We start from the raw sequence: 25,867 nt of genomic DNA on the forward strand, positions 1-25,867 counted from the left end.
ATAGTATTAAAACATATTTCTAGAGTGTTTATATCACTTGTAACCATAGTATTAAAACATATTTCTAGAGTGTTTATATCACTTGTAACCATAGTATTAAAAACATATTTCTAGAGTGTTTATATCACTTGTAACCATAGTATTAAAACATATTTCTAGAGTGTTTATATCACTTATAACCATAGTATTAAAAACAGATTTCTAGAGTGTTTATATCACTTGTAACCATAGTATTAAAACATATTTCTAGACTGTTTATATCACTTGTAACCATAGTATTAAAACATATTTCTAGAGTGTTTATATCACTTGTAACCATAGTATTAAAACATATTTCTAGAGTGTTTATATCACTTGTAACCATAGTATTAAAACATATTTCTAGAGTGTTTATATCACTTGTAACCATAGTATTAAATCATATTTCTAGAGTGTTTATATCACTTGTAACCATAGTATTAAAACATATTTCTAGGTAGCATGGCTGAAAGTGGAGACCAAAGCCATTCTGTCGATTCATCAGCATCTGATCACGCGGAACTATAGAATACTCATCAGCTCTGTTGACAACAGGCAGTTCGTGTTGCACATCAAGGATGTCCGGGAATCCGATCGTGGAGGGTACATGTGTCAAATTAACACGTTACCCATGATGAGTCAAACTGGATATTTGGAAATCTTAGGTTAGACTTGTATTAATCTTAAAAACTGTGAACAAGTGAATTTTAGTTTGGTTTGTTTTGAATTTCGCGCAAAGCTACACGAGGGCTATCTGCGCTAGTCGTCCCTAATTTAGCAGTGAAAGACTACAGGGAAGGCAAGCTAGTCATCACCACCCACCGTCAACTCTTGAACTACTCTTTTACCAACGAATAGTCAGAATGACCATCACGCTATAACGCCATCACGACTGAAAGGGCGATCATCTTTGGTTGGACGGGAATTGAAGTCCGTGACTCTCAGGTTGCGAGTCGAGCGCCCTGACCACCTGGTCATGCGAGTCCATTCAAGTTGAAAATACCAGTTTCAAAACATTGTTTGCGCTCATTCAAGAGATTAGTAGTAATCAATAGCTTCATCAGGAACTGTCCAAATATGGTTTCAGTCCCACAAGTACAGTAACGTTGTTTTTTGTTATTCTTTTCGCGCCGCTAGGGGAAATGGTATCTTAACATAATTTGCCAGAGAATATTAATGATTAGAGAAACGTGTACGATCATTTTTCATATCTGGCTTAATAAAACGTAAAGGTATCCAAACTTTACGATAGAAAAATGAATCCGCATTGTTATACATTAACACTGTAAACTATGATCTATTTGAAAACTTGACACACTAAAGAACAGTTCTCGCGTTGTTAATGGTATGCCACAAAAAGCACCGTGATGGACTAGCTGGTATATGTGGGAACGGTAAGAGCTGATATATCTTCGTTTGAGCACTAAGTTGCCAACCAGCCAGTTGTTGATTAATATTCCATATTTACTGTCCGTATTGATCCATCTCACCGTTCATTACGTTGTTCATATTTTTCTCCAAACATGTTTTATGAATTTCTAATGACTGATTAGAGATTTAGTAAAATTTTTATGTCTCATAAGGCTTCATCATTGGAAAATATTAAAAAAAAAAATGTCTTAATCGAATCAGAATGATAAAGTAGGCCTTTAATTTAAAACAATGCACGTATATACATACATGATATACGACAATTGTTGTTGTTTTTTCACCTGTAACATTAATTATATTAATTCACATCTCTGTGTGAAAATTAATTATAATGGATCCTTTTGGAAAAACGTTGTTGTTCTGATGAAATATAGTACTTGTTACATTTTAGTCTTACTGAATTAGATCGAAACGATCTTTGTCCTAAATCTATTTAGCTGATAAATTAATGATGTTACTTAAGAGTTAGGAGAAAGTTATTTTTTATCCCTATCAGCAAATTAATCATTGTATATGCGGTTCATTTCTTTCAAACTTTGGCTTACGTCCATTACTTCAATGTCTAACTATAACATCCCTGTTTGTTCATCTTACGTCGAGAAATGTTCTGAAATAAACTTCAAAAATGGTTTCACTCCAAAGTGTAAATACATTCGTTCAGTTTTTGAGATTTTATTCAAATATTTTTGTGCCCGGCATGGCCAAGCGTGTTAAGGCGTGCGACTCGTCATCTGAGGGTCGTGGGTTCGAATCCCCGTCAAACCAAACATGCTCGCCCTTTCAGCCGTGGGGGCGTTATAATGTAACGGTCAATCCCACTATTCGTTGGTAAAAGAGTAGCCCAAGAGTTGGCGGTGGGTGGTGATGACTAGCTGCCTTCCCTCTAGTCTTACACTGCTAAATTAGGGACGGCTAGCGCAGATATCCCTCTTGTAGCTTTGCGCAAAATTCAAAAACAAACAAATACTTTTACTTCCTACCTTTTCGTTTTGATTGTCATTAGGCTTAGCTGACAATCCACTTATCAGTTTTAGCTAGTATTACAACACCGGTAAAAAAAGGCTTGGTAGCTCTGACATAAGCTTGAAGACTTTTAACGCCAAGATTATTAGTTCGATTCCTGTGGTGGCCAAGGCGCAGATATCAGATTATTGTAGCGTTTCGTCCAGTAACAACCAAAATTTTAAGTAAATGATAGATTTCTATATTGAAAATTCAATATTCTTTGAATGTTAATTAACGTTTCACAAACTTCATGTTTAACCGACATCACCATGTATTGAAATCGTAACCCTTGAAAGTATCGTGCGTATAACCCAACTCACACAATTATATCAAAATAAAGAATGGCTTGTTTTAGTATTGTGAAAAACAGAGACTCAGTTGTACACTTAATATGAAAGCATTTTCTCACACTTGGTTACCCGTTGACGACTGCATTTCTGTGGTCTCTCGTCAGTTAAGTGAGACATATTATGGGTAATTTTACCCAAATGACATTCAAACATGTCAGAGTTACACTTCTTCATGCTAAGTGAAAAGTTGTGAAGGCTAGTTGTTCGAATTAGATTTGTTTTGAATTTCGCGCAAAGCTACACGAGAGCTATCTGTGCTAGCTGTCCCTAATTTAGCAGTCAGTCATCACCACCCACCGTCAACTCTTGGGCTACTCTTTTACCAGCAAATAGTGTATTTAACCGTCACGTTATAACGTCCTCACGGCTGAAAGGGTGAACGTGTTTGATGTGAAGGGGATTCGAACCCGCGACCCTCAGAGTGTCTTAACTTCCTGACAATGCCATGCCTAGGAGTAGGTAAATAAAATTTAAATTAAAGACAGTTTGAGGTGTCATTACTGTTTTGATTAAGTTGCGTGCATAAAACGTATTTCCTTCTTAGTTCCTTTAAAACGACAAATTTCAGACTTAAATGATATACTTAATTGTATGACTCATTATTCGAGTTTGTAAATACATAAATTATCACTACAGCTTATATAAACATGTGTCATTGTAACTTATTTCATTATTAGAAAGAGTTACAACCATAACTTGTTCGTTTGGTTGCAATTAAGCACAAAGCTACACAAAGGACTATGTGTGCTCTGCCCACCATGGGTATCGAAACCCATTTTCTAGCGTTGCAAGTCCAAAAACATACCACTGTGCCACTAGACGACTACATCTATGAAGTATATAATGTTATTTAAAAAATTATGTTAGATAAATATATGAAGCTAGCATACTGTTATAGTTACGGTTGTTTATTACAAGTGACAATTATTAAACTGTTTGTTTTTTTATGTTTTTAACGCTTAATTGGGCGTCTAAAATAAACTCCAAGTAAGGTTATGAACTAATATTGACTTCTAATAAGATTCAGCTGGGCCAACTTAGATCGAAAATACAAATCAACCCAGTGGTGAGTACAGCTGATTAAATATACAGTTATAACGTTTTACTTACAAAGATTAGAATACATTGTTACGTTGTTAGGGACCCCACTAGTAATACGTTCTACTCCAATGCTGGAATTGTAACTAAATTGTAACACGAGAGCTTCATAAATATAATAAAAGAATTGTTCACTGTACTAGAACTATTGTATATACGAACATACCATGAACTTAACTGGCCCATTAATCAGTCACCAATTAGGCCTAAATTAAGATTTAATAACGACTTTATATAAAACCGCCATTAAAAGCAAACCAATTTTACCAATGACTTATAGAGATGACATTTCGGACCTTAGCCTCCACTACAGCTGTACCCACAAGCTTCCCCTGAGGCTAAGTCAAACTAAGAAGTCTCACTCTTGAAATGTTATGCCCCCCACCCCTACAGAAGCTCTTAACTTTGCTAACAAAGAGCGAAAGTCATAGTTAATTTAGTATTGGAAGTGACGCACTTGTCTCTTACACTTGAATACTGGTTCACTCCCAGATTTCACACACATTTTTTCACAATTCGTTTTTCAATACTTTCTATTTACTTCGTGAGATCCTCAGTGGTACAGTGGTATATGTGCGGACTTACAACGTTAGAACCCGGGTTTTGATGCCCGTGATGTAGCTTTGGGTTTAGCTACAAACCAAACAAATTTTGCTTCATAATTGGTTAAAAATATATACAACTTAACAAAAAATTAATAACTACGCAACTAGTTTCAGCTGACTAGTTTTGATAAATTATTCCATCCCAGGTCGATATTATCAAACACCCACATAGTTTACTAGAATATTCTTTGAAACTAGAAGTTGTTATAACTTTAGTAAATTACAATTTTCCTTTATTGAAAATTTAGTTGTTTCATTAAAAGTAAAAAATTGTTGAGCTTCATGTCATCCAAGTTTCATTTACTTTCATCAAATTAAGTTCCACCTGGTATCAGTGAAGCAGAAAGTAGTTCTGATATGAAAACACGAGAGGGAGATGACGTCGCTTTGACCTGTAAAGCAAATGGGCGTCCTTTACCAAACGTCACCTGGCGGAGAGAAGACGGTAATCGAATACCACTAACATCTGTTACCGGGGAAAAGTTTGTAGGTTTGTACAAACATTTCGTGATGATGAGAACCACAATTGAAGTAAAACTGTATTCTCAAGATGGCTGGTTGTTGTTGTCGTTGTTTCGAATTAAGCACAAAGCTACTCGATGGGCTATCTGTGCTTTGCCCACCACGGGTATCGAAACAAGGTTTTCAGCGTTGTAAAGATAGCAAAGATAATCCATTGTGAAGATTTGCGCTTAAATACAAACAAACAAACGATGTTTTACGTTAATTAACGAATGAACAATTAATATATAGATCGACTAATACGCGTTCCGATAATATATTACACAACGTAACACAAGTTTTGTTCCTGGATAGTAGGTGTTATTTCTTAATCGCTTATGTTGTAAAAGTACAGAAAATGGCCATTATTCCCTTCAAACTTTACTTTTGTGACCTCGATAATGAAATTTAGAAATTAACCTATTTTTATGTAAAAACGGGCAAATTTACACATTTTCATTTACATAAGATCTGAATAAAACAACACATGAATCAAGATTTACATGTATTTATACTAAATTTATACAAACATGTTTAGAAGTGAGTGGTTTCTCGAGATTTGCAACTGTGATGTAAATCACCTTCACGTATCGGCCGTAATCATGTTTTTGTTATACGCTCCTTGGTAGTGGCGTTCAAAGTCCAGTATATCTTGGTTGAAGCGCTCGCCTTGCTCCTCTGAGTATACTCCCATGTTTTCCTTGAATTTGTCAAGATGAGCGTTAGGGATATGGACTTTTAGGGACATCCTGCAGCCCATTTTGTCGTAGTTCTTCACCAGAGCCTCAACCAGTTCCACATAATTTTCGGCCTTGTGATTGCCCAAGAAGCCCCAAACCACTGCGACAAAGCTGCTCCAAGCTTTTTTCCCTTCCTACTGAGCTTCTTGGGGAATTCTGTGCACTCCAGGATCTTCTTTATTTGTGGTACAACGAAGACACCAGCTTTTACCTTTGCCTCAGACAGCTTAAGGAAGAAGTCTCGAAGGTACTTGAAGGCTGCAGACTCCTTATCAAGAGCTGTGACAAATTGTTTCATAAGATCCAATTTTATGTACAGTGGTGGAAACTAGGGCTGCGACGATTACGGACTTTTGTAACCGGTTAATCTTTGCCTCGTAACCGAACCGTAACCGATTAATCGTGTAATCGTCACAGCCCTAGTGGGAACAACATCTTCTGGAGGTCCACTAGTGGCTCACACTTGACATTGTGCCTCCCCACAGAGAACTCGATTCGTTGTGGCCAGTGTTTCCTGTTGTAGTGCGCTGCGGTGTCCCTGCTGTCCCAAAGACAAAGATAACAGGGAAACTTGGTGAAGCCTCATTGTGTGAAATGTCTTAACAATGTTCACACACATAAATTGACTTAAGTCACTGTATGCTGTATTGAAAAGGACTAAAAAACTCCAAAGACATTATAAGTTCTATGGTTTTTCGCTCTATAAACAGTGCTTTTCAAATTGTGCACATACGATGCTGAAACATTTCAGTTATCGAGCTCTGAAAATATAAGAAATAATTAAAATTAATTTAAGTTTTTAATAACTGACGGAGGAAAAAAATTGCTTGTAGTGCTGCAGAGAAAGACAATTTACGAAGAGTGTAAGCTACTTTACGTGTTCTGTTCTTGGTAAGCTTCTTTATAGGAGTCAGCTCTGCAGTAGAGCTTTGTAAATAAAAATCGTATATTCATTGTGAACCGTGGTGTCTGTTTGAGTGTTCGTCTGTCTCGTGTGTGTGGCGGCAGCGTTCGAATAGCTTTACACACAAAAAAAAGAACTCAACGTTCAGTTTTAAAATAACGTCAGAACAGGCATGAATAACGTTGATACCAAATTTTATCTCGTGAGCACAAAATTCTAAACTGTTATGAATTTATCCCATGTCATCGATATTTTAAAATGTGACGAAACTTAAAGAATACAAATGTAGATTTACCCTGGTCTATTGTTGAGCGGCTCTTAGCAGTGAACGGTATAAGTAGTTGAGGAATTTGTCTCTTAGTGAAACCAAAAACACAACAAAATTAACCTTTTTAAAGTCCATGAAATAACTTCAGTTCACAGATTATTTTAAATTTTTTACCCGGATATTTTTGCTTTTACAGTAACAACAAATTTCTGTGTTCCCCCTTTGTTAAATGTCTCACATGAGGAAAAACACATACAAAATATACGCATTCCGGTAAGTGAACAAATCAACTATATAAACCTTATTCCATGAAAACACATAAGCTGCATTTCCGTCACAACACTCAAAGTATACAAAACATACGTACGCCTGCTCCTTGAATGTAACTGTTCAGATAACATACATGTCAAACAGTAATATCGGTATTGCAAAATTAAAGCAATCAGAATGGCCCTAAAGCTTTCGGCTTCACTACTTTAAACTAACTACATAAATTAATTGACTTACCTAAACTAAGAGACATGTTAACCAAACTTACTAAAACGATCACAGCAAAGCAGAAAAAATGGAACGAACTCACCTCTACGTAAAAACTTACAAGTGCCCCTTCAAGTACCTATTATCCTACAACTTGCATTGCAAGATAAAAACCTGAACAGTTTGTTTGTGTTTGAATTTCGTGCAAAGTTACACGAGGGATATCTGCGCTAGCCATCCCTTATTTAGCAGTGTAGGACTAGAGGGAAGGCAGCTAATCATCACCACCAACCGCCAACTCTTGGGCTACTCTTTTACCAACGAATAGTGGGATTGACCGTCACATTATAACGCCTCCCACGGCTGAAAGGGCCAGCTTGTTTGGTGTGACTGGGATTCGAACCCGCGACCCTCAGATAACGAGTCGAATACCTTAACCACCTGGCCATGCCGGGCCTAAACTTAAACACAGTTCAAACTATATAACACAAATATTTTAATTATATTCGTGTTATCTTAAAATAATGTGTTTCCTTACGGTCTGTGCATAGAATAAATAAAATACTCGACTTCTGTACTGTGAAAGTGGCTTTCCTGTGGGTGCTCCGGTCTAGTTCCTTCCCTCACATAAAGATTGAACTCATGGTTCCGTGCCCCACTGAAAATGAGCGTTAGCCCCACTTTTATTTATGTATACACATCTTTATTTATTTACCATTATTCGTCTTTGTCTATCTTTCTCATCAGTGTTTCTAAAACACCCGTACCAGTATGATAAATCCATCTTTATAAATCACGAATAATCGATAAACTTGCTGCGTGGTACACCTCTCTCTTCTCACGCCCGGACAACTGGGAAGACAAACTGAGGGCAGGAACTTTGTACCTTGAACGACCTCTTTCACGACTATCCTCGCACCAGTTCGTCCATCCAAATAAAATACGCTCTCGCTCAAATTCAAAACAATGTTTTCGCTGCAGTCCCAAATTAAATACACGTAAGGTTAGAGGGAGGACTATTGTTTATAAAGATCCCACTTGGGAAGTACCTGCAATTTTCCGCTCCCTTTCTTTACACTGAATTACTGTCAGGTTTAAATAAATATAATAAAGCTCTGTATTTCGGAGCTCACGAGCAAGGTTTGAAAGCTTGAAATACCCCAAAATATTCCTCTTAGTTTACAGCCCGGCATGGCCAAGCGTGTTAAGGCGTGCGACTTGTAATCTGAGGGTCGCGGGTTCGCATCCCTGTCGCGCCAAACATGCTCGCCCTCCCAGTCGTGGGGGCGTATAATGTAACGGTCAATCCCACTATTCGTTGGTAAAAGAGTAGCCCAAGAGTTGGCGGTGGGTGGTGATGACTAGCTGCCTTCCTTCTAGTCTTACACCGCTAAATTAGGGACAGCTAGCACAGATAGCCCTCGAGTAGCTTTGTGCGAAATTCAAAAACAAACAATCTTAGTTTACGTTATAGATGTGTAATAAGAGTTAATAGTCAATCCCTTAACATGGATGCTAAAGTGCTGTTGCTCTGCTCTATCATAAATGTAAAATTCCTCGCGCGTCTTATTTGGACACTTCTTTGAAATTTTTTATTTAGTTTCTCTGTTTAAAGAATCTTCAAAATTTGCGCTACGTTTGTTTGTTTTTCAAATTACCCCCCAAAATTTTAATTTATTTCGCATACACAATGTCTATCAATGTAGCCCAATAGTGGCACAGCTGTATGTCTGCGGACTCACACAGCTGGAAACCAGATTTCGATATCCCTGGTGTGCAGAGCACAGATCACTTATTGCGTAGCTTTATGCTCAGTTACAAATAAACAAACTCTAGCAGTGTCAGCTCACTATAATACCAGCTACGAAAAGAAACCTACACTGACGTTCAGAAAGATCTAGTGGTATATGAAACAGGATTTTTGATTCCTCTAACACTTTTATCTCCTGGAAGTTTAAAAGATAAAAATTATGGTAATCGTATGTCGTGAATTGCATCTCTTTCTTTCCTTTTAATATCAAGATCTTATTTTATGTTTCAATTGCTATAGCATTTCAAATAATGCAAACGTATATTTACAAGTGTGATTGTTTTTGTTTTCAGTTACTTCTTATTTTGGAGAGGATTTAAACATTTCTCGTATTAGCCGTCTTCACATGGGAGCCTATCTCTGTATTGCTTCCAATTGCGTACCGCCCTCTGTGAGCCGGAGAATCGTAATAGATGTAGAATGTGGGTGGCTGTTTTTGTTTTTTTTATGGTTCATTCTTATTTTATCTTTGTATTTTCGGTTCAAGATGTCTATGTTACCATCGCTATTTGAAAATAAAAATAAATAATTAATAAAACCTTCTAATATCTTATAAAACACTTGATACTTTTGACGATAAGGTTTTTGTGGTCTCGTGCTAAATGTCGAATAATAAAAATGTGCACAATGTTATGATTTGTAAAGAAATAGTTCAAATCCAGAGTGAAAATAAGCTCATTGTTTAACAACATTTGTTCTCTATGTGTACTTCTTAATAGATAAGGTACTGATGAGCAGAGGTTTTTATCTTTTAACCACAAGTTTACACATATATTCTAGTTCCTCCAGTGATATGGGTGCCCACACAAATGCTGGGGCGGCGAATTGGTGAAGACGTCACTCTGGCCTGTCACGTAGAAGGTCATCCAACTCCAGTTAATACGTGGGTGAAGGATTTGAGAAATATTTCAACTAAACAAATCAAATATAACATAGAGATTCATAAACGTTCTTATAAGTTACTGACAACGTTGACCATAAAAAACCTACAGATGTCAGACTTTGGAGTGTATGGGTGTGTGGCAGAAAACAATCTCGGAAAATTTGAGGGGAAAATTAAAATCTATGGTAAGAGTTTAAAAAAAAAACATTAAGATTTTAAACAACAACAAAGGGAAAAATATTAAAGACGGTAATATGTATTTTAAATAAAATAATCTCGTACGAATTTTTAACCGTCCATAATTTAGCAGTGTAAGACTAAAGAGAAGGCAGCTAGCCATCACCACTCACCGCCAACTCTTGGACTACTCTTTTGCCAACGAAAAGCACAATTTAATGCAACATTATAACGCCCCTCACGGCTGAAAGGACGAATGTTTAGTGTGACGAGGATTCGAATCCGCGACCCTCAGAGCGCCCTAACCACCTGGCCATGCCTGGCCCTCAGAGTAACTAACGTCCTTTTTTGTAAACAATATACATGGACAGTCAATTAACCTGTTGACTGCCAAGTATTTCAGCTGCTACAATACAACTCTAATGCTTCTTCATTTTGTAACTTTTTCGTGACGCCATTTTGGATCGAAAGTGAAACAATTTGTAAGTAGGTCAAATGCATACATGGTGCTGACATCTAGCGTTAACGTTAGATATTATTGAGAACGAATTAACTCGTCCGTGGCACTGTGTTTCCAATCGTCTTGGACGAGTTATCTCGTCTACGGCACTGAACAGGTTAAATATTTTTACTGCAGTTAGAAGTTTTGGCTCTCTTACTGGACCCCAGCGATGGTTATTTGAATTACTCTCAGGAAAATGAAGAAATATTCGTTGCAGTATTTGATAGGAGTGAGAACTCTATTGGTTTTATCTTAAATGTGAGATTTAGGGCTGGTGTAAATGCAAGATAGTTTGTTGTTAGCTGTGTATAAAGAACTGAAAGAATGACTATAGAGATATGATAACTGTATGCGTTTCACATCAACAGTAAAATCACTTGTTTTTACTAAAGGAGGAAGTTCTCATTCAAGAGTAAAACAGAACGTTGTAAAGTAATGTTAAGGAAGAATATAATTATTTAATGCCAACAGCAAACACGTTCTCTTACAAAACAAACGTGAAAGAGAAAGGATTCTACATCGTAGGAAAGTTCGATTGTATTTTGAATTTTGCGCAAAGCTACTCGAGAGCTATCTAGCCGTCCCTAATTTAGCAGTGTAAGACTAGAGGGAAGGCAAATAGTTATCACCACCCACCGTCAACTCTTGGCCTACTCTTTTTACCAACGAAGAGTGGGATTGACCGTCATATTATAACGTCCCCACGGCTGAAAGGGCGAGCATGTTTGGCGCGACAGGGATGCGAACCCGCGACCCTCAGATTACAAGTCGCACGCCTTAACACGCTTGGCCATGTCGGGCCCCAGGTAAGTTCGAAACTCCTGTCTCCGAAACGTGAGTAAAAAAGTTTGTCAGTATAGTTTTTGGAGACCTGCACTTTTGATTTCACAATCTCTCAAAGTCTTCATTTGTTGTTAACATATCAAAATCGACAAAGTTTTAATAAACTTCTACTAATATTTTTGCATAACGTTATTTTTCCAGAGCTCCCATTCAAGGTGACACAAGTTGTGAATAACATCGAGGGACATGAAACTGACACGAGTATATATTTTTTTCACGTTTTCCTATTTTTTTTTTTTAATTTTAAAGCTTTTTCCGATATAAATCTTAGAATTGCACAGAATATCATTAAAAGCAAATTAATTATTACTGAAAATCGACAGAGAAACATGATAAAACTTAGCGAAATCACAAAAGATGAGGCTTAGCGAAACCACAAAAGATCATAGAAGTTAATACTGTTCTGTTCTATTTGGTATAATAGTTGCTTTTATTTTTCTAGGAAAAACTAATAATTATTCCACTGATTTTCCCGTCTTTGAGCAAACCCATAGAAAGGAACCAATAACTGATTCAGGTAATATTCAAACTATTTTTATTATAGTAAGTCTTTACATGAATAAACAATGTTATTTGTTGAATGATTAATATCAGGTAGGTTTAACCAGTTTAAAGTTGCTCGTAAACATGTTGTTACAGAACTACTGTTCTTGGGTTTTGTTATTAATTTTATGTTTGAAATTAAGAAAAAACAACAAAATAACACGTAGAATAAAAAATAGTAAATTTGTGGCTTTTCTTTTAGGGATTAATAATTTGTTTGGTTTTTGAATTTCGCGCAAAGCTACTCGAGGGCTATCTGTGCTAGCCGTTTCTAATTGAGCAGTGTAAGACTAGAGGGAAGGCAGCTAGTCATCACCACCCACCGCCAACTCTTGTGCTACTCTTTTACCAACGAATAGTGGGATCGACCGCCAAATCATAACGCATTGATGGATGAAAGAGCGATCATCTTTGGTGCGACCGGGATTCGAACCCGGGATTAGAGTCCAACGCTTTAACCCACCTGGCCAATCGTATTTTGTAATTGCCATTCTTAACATACCAGCACAAAGTGTTATAACACGAACTAAATACGTTTTTCAGTCTTCTGACATTCATAAAACCAGAACCAATTCTATAAGTTTCTCTGGATAGATCGAACACTTTAGCACAAAGATACAAAGCTGTTTTATCACGGGTAACGAAACTGTTTTTTTTTTTTTTTTAGCGTTATAAGCTTGCACACTTACTACTGAGCCTCTAGGGGCAAGACGATGCGGGGCTTTAAATTATCTTAGCCATTTCTCACGTAACCGGGATAATATCAAGCGTAGTTTGATACTTTTAACCCTAACGGCACAACATGTGACACTTAAGTCAAACAGCCAAGTCAGAGATACCTAACGTTTAAGTAAAGTCAACACTAACATCTAGTCATTTTCCTGCTACACTAATTGAACAGCGAGGTTTGCTGTTATAGTTGTAACATTTGCTATGCTGTACTGTAACGCTTTCAAAACTAAACGTAAGAACCATGTTCAGCAATATATCGAGACTCAAAACTTGGATCTTTTAGTATAAACACAACAGGCTCGACAGTAGGCCACGTCCATCTGCTACAATAAAAAATACTTTCAAATTAATTTAATAAAACTACCAGAGTAACTTACCGTCAAGCTGCTGGTGTTCTTAACCTGTATGTTGAAACTCATTACCGGAAACCAGGCCGTTAAAACATTGTTTGTTTGTTTGTTGTGGAATTTCGCACAAAGCTACTCGAGGGCTATCTGTGCTAGCCGTCCCTAATTTAGCAGTGTAAGACTAGAGGGAAGGCAGCTAGTCATCACCACCCACCGCCAACTCTTGGGCTACTCTTTTACCAACGAAAAGTGGGATTGACCATCACATTATAACGCCCCCACGGCTGGGAGGGCGAGCATGTTTTGGCGCGACTCGGGCCGTTAAAACATACAAATGACTTTAGTAATTCTTAATTTAGGTTTATATATGGTGCGACAAAAAGTAATTAAAAATAACTATGTCACCTCAGTGAAACTGGAGGACAGATATACGGATTGAATACATTATACTGAAACGATTTTAAATATTCAAGTTAGCAAGTCGCGCGACAGTCACAACCGATATAAGTCGCGGTGAAACGGCATGCATCAGAACTACATTTTTACTTTGTTCGACGTTTATAAGTAATGCAATGCCACTAAAAACTGATCATTTTTGTGACGAGCATGTAACAGATTTTCCCAACGCAAAATATTCATATACTCAGATAAAAAGATGGAAACAAAAGGAATGTGAGACAACTTGGAGAAACATAAACATCTAGGAAGAGGCTTGCAACGAATCGCACTGCTATCATGATAAGCAAAATGGGTAACTTGTAAAGGTAGGAGAAGCCCGTGAGCAGAAAGGTCGGTGAAATGTGCCGTATTCGTAACCCCAGGCAGCAGTAAGCAACGTCATTAAAAAGGATCTCGGTTTGGAATAGTGACACATATCTCGTGAACACAAATTTCTTTTACGATGTATCAGTTTAGCCATCGCATAACTTAAGCACCCGGAGAGTGAAACGTCCATTCACGATATTCTATGCGAAGATATAACATTCATAACAGATGCAACTCCTATAGATTCCTGTGCGAAAGGATTAATGAAGCAGATACTATACTATCTAGGCCCAGCATGGCCAAGTGTGTTAAGGCGTTCGACTCGTAATCCGAGGGTCGCGGGTTCGAATCCCCGTCGTACCAAACATGCTCACCATTTCAGCCGTGGGGGCGTTATAATGTGACGATCAATCCCACTATTCGTTGGCAAAAGTGTAGCCCAAAAGTTGGCGGTGGGTGGTGATGACGAGCTGCCTTCCCTCTAGTCTTACACTGCCAAATTAGGGACGGATAGCGCAGATAACCCTCGGGTAGCTTTGCGCGAAATTCAAAACAAACAAACTAGCCTATCTGCGTTAGCTCTCGTGTAGCTTTGCACGAAATTCAAAAACAAACAAACTAGGAAATGGTTGTTGCAATTTCGCATGCTTCATCAATATCGAGAAAGCTTTCGACACTGTAAGGCACGATGGTCTTCGGTTCTGTATATATGAAATTGAACTACCGCGTGGAATTATTCGCTGGTTATCTAACTTTTTGGAAAATAGAAAATGCAGAGTAAAAGTAGAGGGAACTTTCTCGGAGTTCTTCACTCCAGAAGCTGGAGTCCCTCAAGGAGGGGTGGTTAGTCCTATTCTCTTCATCATGTATGTAAATAATATGCCACTTAAAGACCCAAACTACGGATACGCGTCACAGTTCGCTGATGATGTGGCAATTTGGAAAAGTGCCCCTACACCAGAAATAGCAGCCACTAACTTAAACCACAACAACTGGACAGATTATGTGAATATTGTGAAAAATATAGAATTAAAATAAACACAGCGATGACACAATTAGTAATATTTTCAAAATCAACGAAAGAAACAGCAAAAAGTTCAACTCCAGATTCACATGAACGGAGAGCTTCTCCAGACTGCTAGATCTGCAAAATTTTTAGGGTTAACATATGATCTTAAACTTACCTGAACAAAACATGTAAACAACACAAAAACTAAAATTTGGCGAAGAATAAACTATGCTAGGACTCTAACTGGTAAACATCAGGGAACAACACCTGAAAACATCCTTAAAATATACAAAACATATATAAGACCAACAGTAGACTATGCAGCTCCTGTATGGATTAAACTAAGTAAAAATCTACTGTAAACCAAACTACAATCACTAAAAATACATTAATTACAACAGTATATAGAATACACAAAACCACTTCCTCAAAGTTCATGCACAAATATTTCAATACACAAATAATACCAGATATACGTCTACATAATACAATAAAATATTTCGATAAAAATTGGAGAAAAAATGAATTGTTATGCGAGCTAGGGGCCTGGCATGGCCTAGCGCGTAAGGCGTGCGACTCGTAATCCGAATGTCGCGGGTTCGCGCCTGCGTCGCGCCAAACATGCTCGCCCTCCCAGCCATGGGGGCGTTATAATGTGACGGTCAATCCCACTATTCGATGGTAAAACAGTGGCCCAAGAGTTGGCGGTGGGTGGTGATGACTAGCTGCCTTCCCTCTAGTCTTACACTGCTAAATTAGGGATGGCTCGGTGCAGTGGGCTAACAACCTACTCACTTAAATACCTGTTGAAGAATCCGCAAGCTATTGTGGCCCTATGTTCCTAGATGGAATCTAATGGTGATAACTAACTAACTATGCGAACTAGACAGATATTGCATATATGAAGAAAGAGACCTAAACACCTCTCCCCGATAAACTTATACATTAGATCAGTAAGCTAGAATTAAGTATCAAAAGAAAACAATAAAAAATAAAAATAAATAAATAATATATATATATATATATACTAGTGCTAAAATAAAACACGCCACCTATGTTCTAGACTTAGAAAATCTGAAAGTACAATATACATGGACATTGCCCTGAAAAGAGCCTGAGTTATGTTCATCACTCTAGCCCTCGTGTATTTACTTTAAATATACTAACAAGTCCACTCTAACAATGAAAAGGAAGGAGGAAGGGGTCTAGTGTACCTGACCCTCCCTGGTATACAAATTTATATACTCAAACACCTACAGAGAGAGAGAACTGTTCCCATACGTTCGATTGGTGTAGAAAGCCTTCAGGGGAAAAAAAAGTGTGCTCTGAATGAGGTACTTAGGGTACGTCTCAAGGCCGAAATGAAGGTCTAATGTTTTATATTGACATTAAAAATAAAACCTCAAGCCCGATTTTGAAGTGTTCTCATAGTTTTAAAAATCCATTTCCATCTACGGCGAAGATTTGCTTTTCAACTGAAACTACACCGTAGGTCTATTAACCGGTTGCACAGTTGTCAGATAGAACATGACACGATGAGGATATGAAGTAACTTTATTAAAAAAGTACTTGACTTTTGTATAACACAAGTTTATTTCTATAATATGCAGTTATTTGTACAATAAAACATTTTACGTGAATCTACTATTCAGCATATTTCTGAGTTTGTTCCACTGATTCGACACCGAGTAAATGTTTGTGCCTGAGCGTGTGTGGGCTAAATGTTTGGAAAGCGACAAGTTGCTGTTGCCTGAACAGATCTTGTCATGAGACTATTTCAAAATGTGTGTGTTTGTGTTTTCTTTTAGCAAAGCTACATTGGACTACCTGCTGAGGCCACCGAGGGGAATCGAACCCCTGTTGCACGAAAGGAAAGTTTTCTAACAAGTGCGTGAATTTACTGTTTTGTCACCATTTAAATTAGAATCAAGAATACGGAATTGTGTAAAATAGGCCCGGCACGGCCAGGTGGGGTAAGGCGTTTCACTCGCAATCTGAGAGTCGCGGGTTCGAATCCCCGTCGCACCAAACATGCTCGCCCTTTCAGCCGTGGGCGCGTTATAATGTGATGGCCAATTCCACTATTCGTTGGTAAAAGAGTGGCCCAAGAGCTGGCCTTCTCTCTAGACTTACACTACTAAATTCGGGACGGCTAGCGCAAATAGCCCTCGTGTAGCTTTGCGCAAAATTGCGCGAAAAAACAACAACAAAGAAAATTGTGTAAAATAACGAAAGGAAACTATTTTATTAAATATATCTAGTGTATTTTTATATAGCTTGAATGAAGCTGAAATCGCTATGTGTCATCTTTTTATTTTTTTTTGTTTCAGATTCGACAAATGACTCTGTAAAAACCAAGAGAAGTCGTGTACATTTTGCAGTCAGTTTACTGCTACATTTTGGACGACAGTGGATAAAGGAATATCTTTTTTTAAATATATAAACATGCTAAGATACCTTCGTTATGACGGTTTAGCTTTTAACAATATTTTATCTATCGTGTATGTTTCGATAACTGGGGTGTGGTGTGTTTTGTTTTTCTCTCTAATGCAAAACAATTAACAATACGTTTATTTATTGGTTCATTTTCTCATTTCTACGGCTTGCTTAAAATCACAATAGACACTTTGTCCAATGTTCTAATATTAGCTACTTATTGTATTTTTGGATTTCAAGATCCTTGAATAAACGTAATGTTACAATTTTTGTGAAGTTTTTAGTCTACACTTTAGGGAAACAGTTTTATCTTGTGTTACTAAATAACACCAGAGAAAAGAAACATAAAAAAAACAACTCTGCTCCATACGCACGGAATTCTCATTTGAACTTAAACTAGAGTAAAAAAATGCATTTTTTTTAATGTTATAGCAGTCTTTAAAATTAAAAGTGACCTTGTTAATTCAATCAGGTCAGATCAGCTTAAGGCCCGGCATGGCCAGGTGGGTTAAGGCGTTCGACTCGTAATCCGAGGGTCGCGGGTTCGAATCCCGGTCGCACCAAACATGCCCGCCCTTTCAACCGTGGGGGCGTTATAATGTGACGGTCAATCCCACTATTCGTTGGTAAAAGAGTAGCCCAAGAGTTGGCGGAGGGTGGTGGCGAAAATCCCCAAACAAACAAAAGATCAGCTTAAGTTGCACGTGATTGTTGAAGAAATATTTTGAAAATAAACGACTTTTAGATTCAGTATCACCTACATTTAGTGAAACTGTAAATTCGAAACGTTTTGTTTGTTTGTTTTTGAATTTCGTGCAAAGCAACACAAGGGCTATCTGCGCTAGCCGTCCCTAATTTTGCAATGTAAGACGAGACATACGTTATTGATTCTTACACTCGAGAATCTTCTACAACGTTATTTATATGCAAAAACGGCTCGTTTGGGTTGAGAACTCTTCTATGCGTTGTTCGTCCTTCTATGTAAAATATTTTCTCAACCCAAACGAGCCGTTTTTCATATAAATTTCTCAACAAGTGGGTTTCTCTACATCACTGACTTCTACAACGTTAATTAATAGACGGGAATTTCGCAATACTGATTTAATAGTATAACTTACATGCATTTCTAAATATATTTAACTGAAGCAATTTAGCGATATTAAAATAGATAATGATAAATCTTTCACAGCAGCTAATTGCCGTTTGGTCTGTTTGTTAGTAGTGTGAAAAAATGTTATGATAATTAGTTGATGTTTAGCTTGTTTCTAAGAAAACGTAGTTTGATGGAGAGTTGTTATTTGGCCTGTTTGGTAGTATTTTGACAACACAGTTTGAGTTCCTCGATGGGAAAGCGGTAAGTCTACGGATTTACAAAGCTAAAATCAGCATATAGACCGTAATGATTTTGTTATAAGAAAATCACACCCACACACAACATAGTTTGATGGAGATTCGATGTTTAGTTTGTTTATTAGTATTGTCATAACGTAGTTTGATAATAAATTGGTGTTCGAATTATTTTTGGCATTTCTGAAACTAAGTAAAAGAACAGAATCCTAAATATGATATTTGCCCTTTTGTATTTTAAGATCTGGCCTCGTTGTGTTTCTGTTCAGCTTTAGTTTTATTCATTTTTAAATGATATAATTTTACTGTTCTACGTGTGTGTCTGTTGTCTTATAATAAAGCCACATCAAGCTATCTGCTGAGTCCACCGAGGGGAATTGAAACCCTGATTTTAGCGTTGTAAATGCGTAGACTTACCGCTGTACCAGCAGGGGACTTGTATTGTTCTAGAGATTAGCATAAAATAACTCGTTTTAAATAATCCTCAATTTATTAAACAGTTACTCCGGTTTATTGTAAAGCTACACAACAAACAGTCTGTGTTCTCTTCACCCCCAGGGTAATCAAACCCAAGATTTTACCTTGTAAGTCCATATACGTATCGTTGATCCACTGGAGGACAAAAAAGGAAAACCAACAGACAATATATAATTTATATAGTGTTTAAAAATACAAATTTTATTTTACGAGTTTATACGATATATTTGTCTCTTTACTAATTAATAAAACATTTATTTCGATTTATAGAGATTCAGACAAAATTATACCAATATTACTTTTTAACCGATCGAATTTACATTTGTATTCTCATATGTAATATAATGAAAATCATATGGTTGTCGTCTGCTTTTGTTTCTTTATCAGAATCTATTCGCTCTTTAATCCTTTTTTCATTTTACAACAAAGATTTTAAGGTTATAATCAGTCATAATTCTCTTTGTAACTAACATTTGTACAGAAGCAACTGTGTTTAGAAGAACATGTATTCTGTGTGACATTTAACTTTAAATTCGATGGCAAAAACAAAAAAATTTGTTTGTGTGAATTTCGCACAAATCTACTCGAGGGTTATCTGCGCTAGCCGTCCCTAATTTAGCAGTGTAAAACTAGAGGGAAGGCAGCTAGTCATCACCACCCACCGCCAACTCTTGGGCTACTCTTTTACCAACGAATAGTGGAAGTGACCACAACATTATAACGCCCCCACGGCTGGAAGGGCGACGATGTTGGGTGCGACCGGGATTCGAACAGTGCGTTATTTTTTTAAAATAAACTGCATTATCTTTCACGCTTACCTAATGAGAGTTTTTATTTCTTCTAAAATCATGTTTCATTATTTATGTGGCAATAATTAGTAAGAACTTCTGAGTGAAAATGAACATGTCAATACAATAACGACCACATTTATGTTATGCACAGTGCTAACGAAGATTTTCACCCCTTACCAGAACCGCTCAAGCTGGCTGGCATACGTTACACATAGTCATGGTTGAGACACCGTTTTATATTAGCACGTTAACTGACAACAATTATTAGAGTGTGGTAAAACTGAAATGGAAACACTTATAACCCGAGCGCTACGTATTTTTGGCACATCACGAATATTACAGTGTGAGTAAGTGAAGTGTAATATGTAACATATAAGAATTATTGTAAACATATTTCACGCTATATTCTTTATTTATTTTAATATAATATATTATTAATGTGGTCGTTGTTTTAAATTAAGCACAAAGCTACACAATGGTTTATCTGTGCTCTGCCCACCACGGGTATCAAAACCCGGTTTTTAGCGTTGTAAGTCCACAGACATACCGCTGAGCCACTGGGGGGCAAATTATTGTTGTTGTTGTTTTGAATTAAGAACAAAGCTACACAACGAGTTATCTGTGCTCTACCTACCACAGGAATCGAAACCCGGTTTTTAGCGTTGTTCGTCCACATACATACCGCTGAGCCACTGGGGGACTCGTATATTATTAATCTGCTCGTTGTTTAGAAAACCTGAAGGATGAACAAACTAATCCTGTTGACCTCGAAGTGAACCAGGTGATCTTCAGCAGAAGAGGTTACGCCAATAATTCCCAGTAATAACGTCTGAATGAAAGTTAAGAAAGAAAAAAGGCTGATTACACTATATCTGTTGTATCCAGAGCCAAGGAGGACTTTCACACAACACCATCACTCTTGAGACTAAACATAATAGTATTAGGTTTGGATTAATGTATAATATGAAATGACCATAAGGTGGACGTGAAGGATTAATACTTAAAAGTTTGGTAAATACGAGGTCGTTAGTTCAAATGTCATTCGAGGTTAAAATGATAGTTATTCCAGTGGAGAAACATTCTAGGTCCACGTTAATGTAGCGATTATCTTCATAAAACTTGCTCTATTTAACGTAATTTAACAATTAAGTTAATAATCTTTATCGAAAATTAAAAGAATATAAGAGAAGTTTAAGACAGCTATATATATATATATATGTACGTATGTATATAAACACACACACACACACATATATATAATGGAAAATTAAGCAGCATTAATAGAGAAGAAAAGTATATTTTGGCAGCTAAAAAAGAAAGGTAGGTTGTGGCAGCTAAAATAGAAAAGTATACTTTGGCAGCTAGAACAGAAAGGTAGGTTGTGGCAGCTAAAATAGAAAAGTATACTTTGGCAGCTAGAAAAAAAGTATATTTTGGCAGCTAGAAAAGAAAAGTATATTTTGGCAGCTAGAATAGAAAAGTATGCTTTGGCAGCTAGAATAGAAAAGTATGCTTTGGCAGCTAAAATAGAAAAGTATACTTTGGCAGCTAGAATAGAAAAGCGGACTGTGACCGTTCCTACGTTTGTCCACCCAATAATTCTTGATCTACTAAACACATAACAACAGTTTTGTTGTAGGATTTAGGGATATTTAGGTTCTTCGTGTAGTAGAAGCTGTAACATATTCAACTTATGTTTCTTGTTCGAATTATAATTAGCCTAAAAAGTGTCCTTACTTTATTGAAGTTTGAAAGCACATTGGTTACGCTACTAAATAACTTACAAGTTTATTGCCTTGCATCAGGTTAGCATAACGATAAACCCTGAATATTTTAACGCTTCAAACAGCTGGCCAGGCATGGCCAGGTCGTTGTGGCGCTCGACTCGCAATCTGAGGGCGTCATAATCTAACGGCCAATAACACTATTCGTTGGTAAAAGAGTAGCCCAAGAGCTGGCGGTGGATGGTGGTGACCAGCCGCTTTCTCTCTTGTATTACACTGCTAGATTAGGGACGGCTAGCGCAGATGGCCCTCTTATAGCTTCGGGGGAAATTCAAAACAAACAATTTTAGCCTATGTTTCGCCCTTGCATCTTTATCAGAGGATTGCAACGGAAAAAAACCAAAAACTCTTCTACTTATAACCCTGACGAAGCCGCACCTGGAGAACAAAGTTTTTTGTTGTTTTTTTCTCTAGCTTTATTACTAACATGTCTAAATCTCCCAGTCAAAAGTTTTGAAAACAAAATATTATTGTTAGCACTAAATGTGTTTGTTAATAAATTTGTGCTGTCAGTATATGGTTCTCAGTTAAGCTTTAATTATAGTGTTATAAACCTGTTGGTATGGAACTTAAGAAATAATTGTTCCTTTCATTTCAGGCCCGGCATGGCCAAGAGTGTTAAGGCGTGCGACTCTAATCTGAAGGTCGCGGGTTCGCATCCCGGTCGCGCCAAACATGCTTGCCCTCCAAGCCGTGGGGGCGTTTTAATGTTATGGTCAATCCCACTATTCGTTGGTAAAAGAGTAGCCCAAGAGTTGGCGGTGGGTGGTGATGACTAGCTGCCTTCCCTCTGGTCTTACACTGCAAAATTAGGGACGGCTAGCACAGATAGCCCTCGACTAGCTTTGTGCAAAATTCAAAAATAAACAAACAATCCTTTAGTTTTTCATAATATATATTTAGATTATCCATATCTAACTAACAATAATATAAGAAGTTAAACCTGTCAGTAAATTTTCTAACTCTTAAAAAGTGATACAATGATACGGTCTTTAAGCGCATAAATAAGTGTTCCTCTGATTTTTTAAACTTGTTTTTACGGAAAGAAATTTTAAAAACAGTGTTGTTGTTTTTTTATTATTAAAGCAAAACATTGAAGATTATGCGTTTTTGTTAATCAATATTTGATGTTATTTAAAAGTGTCTCATTAAGGGATAGAGAAAATATGGCGTCTTCCGTTGTTCCACTCATGGGTCGCAGTTATTTACTCCAAATCATGATGAACTAGGAGTTTATAGCACACGCTTATGACTTCATATTATTTTTAATGGTTGATACATTTGTTAGATAAATAAGGAAGAGTATATAGAACCAACTTCGTTAGAAATAGTAATGAGTCTTACGTTAGTTATTAACAGCGAAAGTTATTTCAAAAGACCGGAAATGACCTCATTATGTTCACGTGCACATCTTTCATGGGATATAGAATATGAAGTAATACGTAATTACTACAACTGAGAAGAAAACTGGGTATATATATATACGTAAGCGAATTCTTAAAGGAAAATTTAGTATAGATATAACGGAATTTTGTTTCATATCGATGGGGGGAAATAAAGGCAGTTTTCTGCACTTAATTTTTTTTTAAATTTCTAAACCTAATTTCCGTCTTGATTATTTTACGTTCATGTTATCCAACTCTGTGAACCATGTTTCCTATTTCAAAGCTAAAAATTACTCGTATCATTATCTTCATTACAGTGTAACTTTGGTTTAAGAACCCGTACATACAAAATCAAAACAATCACTGGCTTTTGTTTGTTTGTGGTCAAGCGCAGAGTAGCTACACAATGGGTTATCTGTGGTCTGTCAACCAAGGGTATCTAAGTTCGATATTCAGCATTATGAGACTTCAGTAATTGTAAGGCTATTCAAAATATGCTATCTCATTAGTGCTTGTTTGTTCATAGTTAATCGTATAGCTACACAACGGGGTATCTGTGCTGTGCCCACCAGAAGTATCAAAACCCAGTTTGTTTGTTTGTTTTTTTAGCGTAATAATTCCGCAAACTCACCGTTGTGCCACTGGACAAGAATATGTCTCTGCACGAATGTCGCATGAATGCAAAAGCAAAATGCGACTCAGTTTGTTTGTCTTTTTTTAATTTTGCGCAAAGCTATGCGAAGGCTATCTGCGCTAGCCGTCCCTAATTTAGCAGTTTAAGACAAGAGGGAGGCAGCTAGTCATCATCACCCACCGCCAACTCTTAACCTACTCTTTTATCAACGAATAGTAGAATTGACCGACACATTATAACGTTCTCACGACTGAAAAAACGAGCATGTTTGATGTGACAGGGATTCGAACCTGCGACCCTCAGATTACGAGTGGAGCGTTCTAACAACCTGGCCATGCCGCAGCCCAGTTTGAAACCAAAATGTTTTTTTTTTTTTTTTGAAAGTGCAAAGTTACATAATAGGCTTATTGTCTTCAATATATGTTGTAGTGAACACAATATGAAAACATCTTTTATGAGAAGTTTTTCTATATTTCAAAATCGTTGTCTTATACAATAAGGACTGTTTATTTCAAAGATATAAATAAATATTTTCTGGTGTTTTCAATTCTTCTACTTAAATCGTTCTAAACGCAAATACGATAAAAAACGTTTCGCCTCCAACAGGACCCAGCATGGCCAGGTTGTTAAGGCGCACCACTCGTAATCTCAGGGTCGCAGGTTCGAATCCCCGTCACATCAAACATGCTCGTTTTTCAGTCGTGGTAGTGTTATAATGTGACAGTCAATCCTACTATTTGTTGATAAAAGAGTAGCTTAACATTTGATAGTGGGTAATGATGACTAGCTGCCTTCCCTCTTGTTTTAAACTGCTAAATTAGGGACGGCTAGCGCAGATAGCCCTTGTGAAAATTTACAAAACCAAAGTACCCCCTCAAACAAAGGTGTAGACTTATAACGTTACGATGCGAGAATCGTAGTGGATAGTGCGAAGATAACCCATTGTGAACTTACAACGCTAAAATCTGGGGCTCTGTCCCTGCTGTGGGCACAATGCAGATTGTCTATTCCGAGGTTTGAATCCCTACAGATTGTGTTGAAGACAAATACTTTTGTAATGTACAGCACTGCTTAATAATTTTGGTTTATGCCTTCAAACAACATTATTTTAATTCGTTATGGATTACACTGCACAACAATTTTTTTGAAAAGTTTTTGCTAGTTGTGACAGGTACCTGGTGGGTATGCACAAACATAGTTTTGGTTTTGTTTTGTCACGTAGGAACTCTGAAAAATAGACAGTTAACCGTTTACCGGCAATAACGTATTTAATTGCGTTTATGTTTTTAATACGCTATTAAGTTCAACATAATTAAAAGTGTTTTGCTCCTGATTTTCGTTTGTATTCAATGTCCGGTGCATGACGTTACAGTGTCCAGCAGTAGTCAGTGAGCATTGACGGGTTCCAGTTGCCCTGATATCGTTTTTCCATTGTAGCATTGTCCTGGTAAAACTAAAGATTTCGATGAAACGGTACGTGATGGGCAAATTTGGATGTAATTTTCGTGATCAGCAGCCAAAAATCTATAAGGAACACCCAACAGTGTTGAAGAAGCAAAAACTTTGTTGTGTTGTGTAATTTGGTGTTTGGAGATGTTGATGAACTTAGCTCCTTCCATACGTATTTTCTGGATGTTTCAGAGCCTTGTCAATGTGTATATATTTTTTTCAGTCGTGATGTTCAAGAAATACAAGCAAGGTTAATTAACGAGATAAAGCTGGTTGACAGCTCACGTATTTTTAACACGAAGTTGATGTTTCCTGTTTTTTTAATAGACATTTGCAAAAGAAATATATTTACTCAGCTCGACGATTGTTATTGTGCATACTGTACTGTGCAAATGTGTTAGGACAAAGTAAAAAAATTAGATTTAGGCTACATTCAAAGAAGAATGGGAGATAAATCACATCAAAATTGTATTAATCTTCATGTTTCGTGCAACAGAACCTCAGAGGAAGCGACTAATTTCAGCAAACAGGTAATATTTTCTGTGTCCCCCTTCTG

The 25,867-nt window shown here is 37.0% G+C and overlaps 1 protein-coding gene across 1 annotated transcript in view; it reads left to right on the forward strand.

Moving 5' to 3' along the window:
- LOC143224157 (lachesin-like) overlaps nt 1-17,694 on the forward strand; it is a 30,903-nt gene extending 13,209 nt beyond the window's left edge. The window contains exons 3-9 of the mRNA XM_076452601.1: nt 476-683; nt 4,827-4,997; nt 9,501-9,629; nt 9,988-10,275; nt 11,754-11,813; nt 12,055-12,129; nt 17,339-17,694. Coding sequence (XP_076308716.1) covers nt 476-683; nt 4,827-4,997; nt 9,501-9,629; nt 9,988-10,275; nt 11,754-11,813; nt 12,055-12,129; nt 17,339-17,451 — 1,044 coding nt within the window. The 3' untranslated portion in view covers nt 17,452-17,694. The remainder of the gene's footprint in view (nt 1-475; nt 684-4,826; nt 4,998-9,500; nt 9,630-9,987; nt 10,276-11,753; nt 11,814-12,054; nt 12,130-17,338) is intronic.
- Nucleotides 17,695-25,867: the final 8,173 nt, after the last annotated feature.

The sequence above is a fragment of the Tachypleus tridentatus genome, chromosome 8 (genome assembly GCF_004210375.1).
Source record: "Tachypleus tridentatus isolate NWPU-2018 chromosome 8, ASM421037v1, whole genome shotgun sequence".
NCBI classification, from domain to species: Eukaryota; Metazoa; Arthropoda; class Merostomata; order Xiphosura; family Limulidae; genus Tachypleus; species Tachypleus tridentatus.